The 11,122-nt window shown below is 39.0% G+C and overlaps 1 protein-coding gene and 1 long non-coding RNA gene across 2 annotated transcripts; both read left to right on the top strand.

The window, feature by feature from the left end:
- The first annotated feature begins 521 nt into the window (after nt 1-521).
- LOC138028594 (uncharacterized) lies at nt 522-8,015 on the top strand. The gene is made up of 2 exons (XR_011127682.1): nt 522-1,190; nt 7,553-8,015. It is a non-coding gene; the product is annotated as an uncharacterized lncRNA (long non-coding RNA).
- Nucleotides 8,016-8,523: 508 nt separating this feature from the next.
- LOC138028595 (transcription factor Sox-3-like) lies at nt 8,524-10,792 on the top strand. Its single transcript, XM_068876195.1, has one exon. The coding sequence runs from the start codon at nt 9,072-9,074 to the stop codon at nt 10,065-10,067; it is 996 nt and encodes a 331-aa protein (XP_068732296.1). The 5' UTR covers nt 8,524-9,071; the 3' UTR covers nt 10,068-10,792.
- The last annotated feature ends 330 nt before the right edge of the window (nt 10,793-11,122 follow it).

Genomic DNA, 11,122 nt, shown 5'->3' with positions numbered 1-11,122 from the left:
TGAGTTTACAATCTGGCAAATTTGCAGCGCTAATTTATTTTTGTGGTTTCAGGTCCGACCGTAAGTGTCTGAGTTGAGTTTAGTTTTTTAAGGAAATAATTGCTATCGGTGTTTTTCCCCTCTGATTTTCGTCTGCCTTACTTCTTTGAACAAACCGTTTCTTTTCCGGTAGCTTGAGAGTTTCTACACTTATCGTGCCCTCTTCGGAATCACAAATTTTAACTTCTCAAAACAAATCATGTTTCTCATTAATCAGCAATAATCGTAGGACTTGCGTTTTCTTCAAATTCTTTTTCGTGGTATTGTGATGCCAAATTTAAGGCAGGTCCGTTTGAAAATGTACTTGTTAATGTTTTCCTTTTTTTGTTGAATATCGAGGTATTCATTAAAAATGTGGTATTATTGCCTAATGTCGATCATCACAAGTTCTGATGTTCCCTTCTTATGCTCGCATCTGAAATAAAGAAATTTATATTTCAGAAATCATTTATTTTTTCTTGTCGTGAACTCAAAACATTTATTTGTATCTGAACACTAAGAACATACATGTATATGAAGACCCTCGGGCCTGTTCATTTTTTTCGTAAAGATTGAGCCATGGAAAAGTCTGTGTATTTAGCGATATTTGCACGCCGTGATGTCACTTGCTAAGCGTGTTGATTTCTATGAAATATAATCACATATCAAAACTCTTGTAGCTGTACATTTAAATGCTACATGTAGGTTAAAGTAGAGATGCCGCTCTTTACGTTATCTGTACGCCATGATATCGTGTTATCCCACATGCAACACACACCAGTTTCAGACTTGCATGAAAGCGTGTGGCTCTTCCATACACGTGTCAGATCGCCTAGTCAAACGGGCTTTCCATTGTGTAGCTTTGCCCCAGGTGCTTGGAACGGTGACCGCACTGCCTTTGTGTTTTCCTCACACGTTATAATCTTCTGAATAGCTTGTTTATCGTGCTTTCTTTGAAATAAATCAAGCGATTTGGCTTTTCCAGTCGTATCGACTGGTATCTTGTTATTATTTATCTCTGGATGTAACATCGCGTTAAGCTTATTGCGGCTTTCATCCGTTCTCGTTAACACCGTTTGCGTCGAACAGCTTTTTTGGCCGAAAGTTTGCGTCGAGACTTCGCAGGTTATCGCGGCAGAACACGTGGCGTCGGCTATCAGGAAACGTGTTTAGTAAGTCCTTTTTTTTAATCATGTGGGAAATTTGAGTTCCATCAAGCAGTATCTTTTTTTCTTTGTTCCATCCGTCCTTTTTTTTGTCGTCTAAGTTTCAAAAGCGGATTTTCCTTTTGCCGCTAGTCTCATTTGACGGTAATTGGACTGCTTTTCGCCTTCGCGTTTCGGTTGCTTCGAAAGTGGTCGATATAAGCCGCGTGCCGCGGTCTGTACGTGACCATAACAAAGCTGATGTTAGCCGCTTAGAAATTGATATTTTCTTGGGAGGTCATATATTTGGTATTAATGATGTGTGTGGTTGAGTAAAATGAGTTAAATGAGAGAAACTTGATCCGTACTCTTTTATCACATCGTTAGCTCTTGCTTGGAAAACCAATATTGGCCCACGGCAGGTAATTAATCTTTCATAAAACGAGCCCTTCGACATCGGATGGAAAAACATACGTTGCTTTTACGGGTTCGATCCAGTTCATCTTTTACTCACACTTTTTCCGTATAAAAAGTTTATTTGCTCATCTTGAGTCAACTCTAGTATGTTTTTTCGTTTTCTTTTATGATCATTAGATCGCTGACTTTAATTTGCATGATCTTTTCCTTAAGTTTACGAGTAGAGAAAATTGATCATTAAAAGCTCAATTTTTTTTAAACGTGTATTGCCAATGAACTGTCCATCACTGAAGCTTTTCGTTGTTTGCTTAGCAGAAAAACGTTTTTCCATGTTTTTTTCTCCCCTGTTTTTTCGCAGTTTTCAGTTAGTTAAGATTGAACGATTTTAAGCAGACAATTTTGAGGTGCTTCGACGACAACACAAATATATAATGTGGTCAAACCTTATCAGTTATTAAGTACAGCTAAAAGGTCTTCTGGGCTCACCGCAATTAACATGGCCTTTATCGACGGATAATAACCTAGAAACTCACTTAGGAACAAGCTAAAAGCACATATTTCAAAGTCACTGTAAAAATTGTGTTTTGAAGTCATGGGTGACATAAGCCATTGACGTCGATGATTTCGTTCGACGAGCCAATTCTATTAAGTTCGTTTTGATTTTACATCCAAGTTGAATTTAAGCAACAAAGAATCGCCCAGAGGGAAATATCCGACTTTGGAATCTTAATTAACCGCGTAGATTTTTCAACATGCAAAATAACTGTACTTTGAGTGTTGAGTCTGATCATGTGTGTTGTATATAACATTGTGCCTTTTCCATAGGCTTAGTATATATATTTTTATATTTCTTTTTTCACACACTGCCCAAGGAACTACGTGTAGGTGACGAAACTGCAGACTGCAATGAAGCGAGTGATTGAAGATTATAAAGTGACCAGGACGAGAAACGTTTGCCCTTTGAAAATAAGCGAGACTTTTTATGATCTATGGGGATACAAGTAGAGGCATGGCCTCGGTGATAGATTTTTTTCTGGTGGTAACTGCAGAATACCCGACCACTGTTGAAGCAGATCGTATAAAGATCGTTGTTTAAAAAATACACTCTCAGAGACTCTCCATCGGGGTACAGCGCCTCTTTTTCTTCTCGGCTAGAGAACTACTATCCCTTGCGTGTATGCACTCTTCTTACGGCCCGAAAACAAACCATTTTCCACGTTTGTTGTTTTAAGCAATGATTCTTTTTTGAGGAGCTTGATTGTCCACCTCGACACTTTGTCGCATGATTTTAAAACTTTACGTAAATTTACGAAGGAGGAGTAGAAAACTGTTTCTACACCTTGCTCAGTATGCATCCGTTTCATAATTGTTTAATTTCCGATGAGAACTTTTCGATTTTGCCTGAAGACAGGTTATTGATTTCAAGTCTGCAGGCGTTAAAATTTTCTTGGCTCCAAATGGGGTGATGTGTCTGAAGGTTTGACGCACCAGCCATAATTTTTCTTTTACATTATGTTTATTTTTGCTGCTGGCGTTTTGAAATAACCAATAGACTGTATTGTCAAAATCTGTCCACACCTTCACGAACACTGCCATATTTCCTCTCAATACAGCCACTTGAAAATTCGATCTTGTCGCACGAATTACCTGGATAAACTTTCTTCGAAGTCGTTGCCTTGGAAATTTTGTGACTGGTGAATTATTCTCAAACTTGCCGCCCTTATCAAAGACGTTAGAGTCATTTCATTTTGGTCTTTTCCCAATGGGTTCCATTCATCCTCTTGGGAAATTTTCTTCGCCTTTGGTTGCTTTCTTTTACTGTAGTTGAGTAGGTTTTGAAAATCGACAAATCAATTGGGCTTTTGTCTGCGGAAGCACAGTTGACCTTAAGCTATTCATTTCGTATTCCATTTTTTAAATTTTTTTTGAGACGCTGGCGCGCTTTAGCGTTTCATAGCGAGTCTCGTGAACTTAGACGCAAGTATATAGGCGAACATTTTGGCACCGTAGGGAGATAATGAGTGATTTGGAGCCATTTCATTTGTAGGTTTGCACATTTTGTTAGTATTAAAATCCTCGTGATTTTCTAAGACTGTGTCATAACATTGCGTCTTTATAATGTTTTAATTGTGTAGTGGTGTCTTGAGTGAGAGAGTGTTTTTGTAAGTATCTTCGTCGTGCATTAATATCATTAGTTTTCGACTGCTATATTTTTCAGTTTGGTATGTGACATGCTTGAAAATGCGAGATTGATTCTTCATAGCCATAAATGGTTGAAACAAGAAATATATATAATCTTATCGACCGTTATCTCAAACAGGGAATTTAACGTTATAATAATAGCCGACACAAACAGAATGTGTTTTTTAACCCTCCAACAGCAATTCTATCGCTTCAAATTAAGGGAAACACCGTAACCTAGCTGTATGTTGATGTGCGAAATTGTAGAAGGAATTTTTAAAAAGCTATATTTTAAGCGACCCTTTGGCAGGTCGCACCAGTGAAGATTTTGCGTCCGTTTAAATTGTCAGAAACGTTTTTTAAACAATTGTTGCTTGACTCTCATATATCTAGCGCCGGCAATAATACCGGAATATAATGTTTCGCGTATGAAATTTATTCAAGGCATTAAGACTAGATTTTAGCCATTCTACATCGCAGTTTTAAATTATGCCCACACGTGTAAAAAGTTATTAATTTTTTTTCTAGCAGATTATCTTACAAATAAATTAAGTCTATCTGAACGAAGCGCTGTCGCAGAACTCTTCAATATAATTTAACAAAGTTTCTTCTTGAAGAAGGGTGTTGTCTTCACTGATATCCAATTCCAGGTTTGTTCATCAATTTGCTCTTCGATCTCCGTACGTTTTAGGAATTTTCCGCGGTGTGAAAATGTACTTGATTTCGCGTTAACTTGCTCGCGTTAAATTCCTCAATTACTTGGGCCTTGGATGTTATGACAGCAACCTTTGTACAGTGTAGTTGTAATAATTGGTTTACAATACGACACCATCTTTCAAGTTTCGAGGGGTCTTTACTTAACTTTAATTGGGAACTGTTCCTTACATCTCATTCCTGATTATATTCCAATTTTGTTGGGATAAAAAAGGTTTCTTTTTTTGCACTGTTGCCTCTCAAACTAAAACAGTTAAGATCTTTTTTTTTAAATGTTACTAGAGACAAGTTTTCGTTCCTAAATCATAACTAATAATCAAAACGATTTTTTCTGTTGGCTTTTTTAGTTTTGCATGCAATTAGCACTGGGCTTCGTTAAAGATCACACTTTATAATTTTTATGTGAACTCTGATACGTGATTTCATGGTCAGTAAATAATTCCAGGTTCGAATTTCAAGAATATGTAAAATTCCTCTCGCTGCTTATTGTTGATTTTGTGTTTTGATTAATAACTGATTTCTTTTAATCTACGATGTGTATCGTTCTACTGGCTTTATTACCTCCAACGCCAGCCTTTGGTGCAGAAAAAGCTAATAAAAAAATCTCCGTCCTATTAGCAGGCTATGTAAAATGTCTGATGAAAACTGTTTTTAACCTGTTTTTTGTATTCTAGCTGTTCTCCAAAAATTTTGCTTTGTATTCGAAAAATTTAACTCTCATAATGCTGCGGTTGTAGATTTTATTTCTGTGTAGTTAAAGTTAAAAGTTAAATTTAGAACCCTCAAACTTAATCCTTTCTTCTACCGCTTGTTGATGTCTTTAGGCAGCTGTTTCAATGTTTAGATAATATGAAATGTCGTCTCTTACTATCTTACATTTGTTGACATAAGCCTGGAGAATTTTGAGTACTTTAAACCCGCTTTCAAAATTTGAAACTCTGTGGCGAATAATCCTAATAAGACTTTTTGTGAAAAAAATGAATAAAAATTGTAGAAAACACGATGAATTTTAGCTTCGGACAACTAACTTAAGACCCACTGTAATGCAGGGGACAAGTTTGAATTCGTCGTCCGTTGTGGATCGAAGGGACAGAAAAATTAAATGTGAAAGCTTTGGGCTTTTAAGAAGTGGGCTTGATTCTATATCTCACTTAAGATAGTGCGACCTCAAGGGAAGGTTAATTGTAAAGAAATAACTTTTATACCTTGGATTTTATAACGTAATTTTCCCTCGGGCTGCCAAAGGCAATCTTAGCAGGTCGTGTAAACGATAAATTCTTACTTGAAAGTAAATCAAATTCATGAAAACAGAGCAGTACCGTGGCAGTAAATTAATTACTCCACTGTGTTTTGACGGAGGCAGTAAGATGTTGCTATTTCATTGATGAAAAGTGCTTAAAGCCTTCCAAGTATTTTGCCAAAACTTCGCATGGTATATTTTTATATTAACTTTCCTCAGTGCAAGACCGATAACGAAATTTTGAGCACGGTCATGTATATAACGAAATTCACTTTACCCTATCAATGGTCAACTCGTTGATCGATGCTTTTTAAAGACATATTTATCGTTGGATCAATTCTATTGCTGTTCCCAAAATATATAAGCACCTGAGTGCACAATAGAAAAGGAGAACCTCTTTTTGTGTTCAAAAGACAAATTTCATATACAGAAAAGATAAAGCCTTATCTATCCTTGACAATGGGATAGATCCTTCCCCTCAAATTATTCCTTTTCACTGAAGTTGGTTGTTTGATTCAAAACACAAATGAGTTCAATTCATCCTTTCCCGCAACGTCGATTTTTGTGAATATTTTTTCACCGCAGAAAACTAACTTTTGGTGTTTGGTCCTTAGATAAAATTCCCACCTACGAGAAACGAAAAAAACATGTTCTTCTATGCCATCGGGTCGCATGATTTTTTGTTGGCAGTTTTAAAAATAAGTTAACGATTTGCTCTCCCGAGCTCGTATAACGCGATCCAAGGGAGGGCCTCTCATTTTGTCGACCGTTATAGATTTTGATTTATGCTTATTTCCGAGGTTTTCGGCGTGAAAATGATCCAAATTGCCTTGTGTTTTAACTACATATTAATAGTGGCTCCTATCAACTTAGTCTCCAACCACGCAATGATCTCGCGAGACACTTTAACCAGGTCACTTTTATGGCTGGTATATAAGTCTTTTTTGCCTGCAGTTTCTCAGTTGCTTTTAGAGAGCAATAACAGAACTTTTAAAATTAAAATCGTAAGGACAGTACTTTCGAGGATTCAGTGATATTGTTCAATTTATTTCATTGGACAGTGTGACAAGAAATCTTGCGGTCAAATTCAAGTCTACCAATTCTATATTTGAAGGATATCTTAAACTCCAACGTTTTCTTGCTAATCCGTATCGGAGATCTCTTTGGATGAAAAATCTAGATCTATCAACGTTGGTCAATTATTCATCTTGAAGGCTTAGCTTTGTAGGCGGGACAGTAAGGTCTAATTTAAAACATTTGATGACAAGGGGATAAATTGCTAGCGATCTTATCTAAATTCGCCTTTGTTGTCAAACCCTAGGGGTTTTTTTTCGTCTCGGGTGGTATGCACCATTTCAATCGAAAATTTGATAATGAACTGCTAAAGTTGCTAACTCAGGCGCTGACATCCTTTCGCAATGCGTTCCATTTCCGATCGAATATCATAAACATTTCGCAAAGCTATGACGCGAATTCACGAAAAATGCGCTCTTTCCAGTGCGTTGACGCAAAATATAAACCCAAAGGGTCCTTGTTAACCAGAAGCGCGCAGGTTTGCGCTGTTAAATTACCATAAAGATAAGCTTTTTCTCTCGGTGTCAGGGCGGTTGGAAACTCTCGGGAAAGCAGCACAGCTCGTGGTGATTTCAAGAGCAGAAACTGTGTTTTTTAATTAGTTTACATAACATCGATGCTAATTACTTTCCCAACAGCACGTGTGGAAATGGTTATTGACCCCTGTCTAATTTCTTTTCCATCATTTTCTGACCACACACACACACACACACACTCGCACACTGTTTGTCTGATAGATTGTTTTCCTTCCTTTCCTTCGCAGGTTCTCCGCTTGAGTGAAATTGTGTCGCTTGACGTGCGGCGCTTTTTATCCCACCTTCACAAGACCTTCGCGTCAACGTGAGTTTTACCGCGGTGCAAATAAACACGTTACGTTTCTTTGAATTAATTTTGGCAAGGATTACAAATATTGTGGTTCAAGCTTGCAGTACATGAGGGGACCTGGATTTGCAAAGTAGCTGATACAGAGTTGGATAAACCATGTTGAACGTCTCGGTCATACTGCGGTAAAAACCGCAGGTTAATTTGAAAATAATTTCGACTGATTTTCTAAACGTGTTTAAGAATTTTAATCTTCCAGGAGAAAAAAATATTTTTCGTTACTCAATCGCGCTGAAGATACTATTTTTGTGAAAGACATTGGCATTTACAAATGACATTAACACCTTGCAAGTTGGAGAAGTTTTTCTATTACATTCAATAAAGAATTACTTATATGCTTCAAACAGTTTCCCATGCTCTCACCGGGGCCTCACAGGGTATCTGGACTGTTTCGTTTTTTTTTAGATTTATGCATGTATGTCGCGAATCGTTTGCACTTTGCATAAATATTACTAGAGCGACGACAAGTGGCATTAAAGACGGCTTGTTGTGACCTTAAAGGCGGGCGATTTGTTGCTAACCTTGGCAAGAAAGCGGCTGTTCGTGGGCAGAGCAAAAAATCCCTGTTTTCATTACGAAACGAATCCCGGCAAATCGTTGCATGATTTCGAGATTTCGATATGTTTTGATCACAGAATCTCTGTATATTTTGCTTTACCGCTAGATCGTTATACTCAGTTCCAGAAGACTAATTATTTTTGGCGCGAGGGACTAATTAATTGGTACCCCACTAGCGATCGTCCAATCACGTCTCACTGAGGACTAATTAGGTAATGCGTTGCTGCGGTAACGGCTGTCGCACAAAGGAGAATGAGAAAAATCAAATGAGTGGCGCACGTGCAGAAACAGACATACATTGACGTTCAGTGGGTCGAGTTTGAAATCACAACACCTGCTAAATACGAGCTAATTTCCATGTTCGGACAGATGACAGCTCATTTCCTTAGGCTCGGGTGATTAAGGCTTAATTGGACCAGCTGACGAGTGGATCACACGAGCTGATTTGTCGACGAATCGGTCGGATCTCGGAATCAAAACGTCGAATCCCGCCCCTTTTGACAAGCGCGCCAACAACTTGTCACATTGGCTGTCGGCCTGTCAAACGAACTGACGTGAGTAACGCAACCAAAACTTCATTTATCAAGTGTGTCATCGAGTGAACGCTGATTGGCTAATTCGTGCGAGCTCGCTTTCTGCCAATCAATATCACATGGAGTCGAGGAGGTGAGAGTCAAAAATAACGTGTGGTCTTCATCAGCGTGTAACGAGATTTTGAGAGCGTACCTCGACAGAACGACAAACCAACTCTCGACAAACCGACAGAAATTTGTCGTGGAAAAAATTTCACCGCCAACGACAAAAGGGTAATTTTATTTAAATTTGTATCGTTGGATCAAGCGATGTCGACAACCACGATTTTGACACCGTCGCCAAATGCGGGCTCGAACACGAACGGCGAGAGCAATGGAAAGTGTAGCCCAGACCGAGTTAAGCGACCCATGAATGCATTTATGGTTTGGAGTAGAGAGCGGCGACGCCGCATGGCTCAGGAAAATCCGAAGATGCACAACTCTGAAATTTCGAAACGTTTGGGAGCCGAATGGAAACAGTTATCTGACCCGGAAAAGCGACCCTATGTAGATGAAGCGAAGAGATTGCGAGCGGTTCACATGAAAGATCACCCAGACTACAAGTACAGACCGAGACGAAAGAGTAAAACTTTGCTCAAGAAAGATAACAAGTACACTTTGTCCATGCTTGGAGCTCAAGGTGGACCGCCTGTGCAGAGATCGGTGGTTCAAAATCCGAGCGATCACTTTGCCCAATTGAACGGTTACACTTACGGTCCTATTACGGGCTACAGCCAAATGAATGTCAGTGATCCTTATAGTAATATCTACGCTGCTCATCCTCTATCACCGCATACCCCTACTCAAATCCAGCCATCAAACGGCTTACATCACTCTGGATATTCGCATATGGCAAGCAATCCGATTTACCCTGCTGTTTCTACCCAAGGCCAAGTGTATAGCATGAATGGGACTCAGTCGATGAACTCGATGACTCCGCTGTCGTACTCACAACCTAACAGTCAAGTCCTTCTTCCAAACATTAAACAAGAAATGCCAAGTCCTGGTTCTCAGGCTAGCCGCGGTCGAAGCTGTACAGATCAACTTGGCGACATGATTAACACTTATCTTCCTGGTGAAAGCGGTGCTCCCAACACAAATCACCACCCAGTCACTGCAAGCCACATCCCTGCAAATCGCTACGCTCAGTGGCAAGAACCCAGTTCTGTGGCAAGCAATTTGCCTGTTCATAGTGGCGTACCCTCGGCAAGCATTTCTAGTGTTACTGGAGTAAGTGGGACGATTCCGTTAACTCATTTGCCGTGAGGGAATTGCCTGAATTTTTCTGCTCATTTCTACCGCGAGCGCGGTAAATTTATTCTGTATTTTGCTTCCCGATCTGTCTCGTCGTTTGTTTAGGGATGACACAGAGAAAGGGAAATTAAGTATGTCTTGACTCGACTTTCACCTTGAGAGTCAAAATGCGAGGGCTGACGACACAGAAAAAGAGAGAGAAAATGACCCGACAGCTATTCTGACGCGGAACTGAATTGACAAGTTAAGTTCAGTAAAATTTATAAACCGTACCGATGAGTTATTTAAGAAACTCGTTAACAGTCTCTATGGATATGAGAAGTTAAGAGTTCAGTTGAGAACTAAAGCGAAGTTAATTTTAATAACGCGTGTGATGTCAATATTCGCTAGATTGTATCTGAGCGAAAAAAAATCTTGCTTAGCAAAACTGGTTTTGTGAAGGTGCTCTAGTTGAACGAAGAATGTTCACAAGTGCATTCATTGCCGGCGAGATCGTAATTTTTGAACTTTTGGTGTTGGTTGCGTTTCTTGTTTGAATTGCTTTGTAGAAATAATGCACGTTTGTATGAATTTCTAACTCTTCTGTGTACCGAGCTAATATCAGTTAGTATTGCGGAGTTAAGTGAATCATACCTCCATGAAAAGCATCAACTTGTATATAACTTCAGATAAAAGAGAAAAGATAATATTTCCTTTATTTTCCTTTTGAAGAAATAAAAAAAGCACATTAAAATAAATCCTGAAGGGATAAGCTATAAAAATATTTCCTTTCGTTCCCTCCGACGCAAGGTAAAGCGGTGTTGAGACGACATGTGGTCTCTAAACTTTTTTTTCCAAAGCTGGTTCTTGGGTGAGTTTTGGGTTGGATGCACGAAATTTAAACACGGCCGCAAAATTGCCCAAATATTGTTTTATTTGAAGAAGTGCCCGCGAACGCCAAACAAAGGAGTGCGATTTGACGCGGAAAACGCCATTTGAATATAAGTGTACGCATAGATGAGGGCTAAAGCTGCGGTTTAAATATACGAAGACGTTCAACTCGGGCGTTAAGACACAGGAAAATCGGC

The sequence above is a fragment of the Montipora capricornis genome, chromosome 13 (assembly GCF_036669925.1).
Source record: "Montipora capricornis isolate CH-2021 chromosome 13, ASM3666992v2, whole genome shotgun sequence".
In the NCBI taxonomy this organism is placed as follows: Eukaryota; Metazoa; Cnidaria; class Anthozoa; order Scleractinia; family Acroporidae; genus Montipora; species Montipora capricornis.
The sequence above is the reverse complement of the archived record's forward strand: the minus strand, read 5'-3'. Positions and strand labels throughout refer to the sequence as shown.

Bases quoted from the DNA above. Each gene is read 5' to 3' on its own strand.
- LOC138028595 (XM_068876195.1), top strand. From the start codon at position 9,072: ATGTCGACAACCACGATTTTGACACCGTCGCCAAATGCGGGCTCGAAC.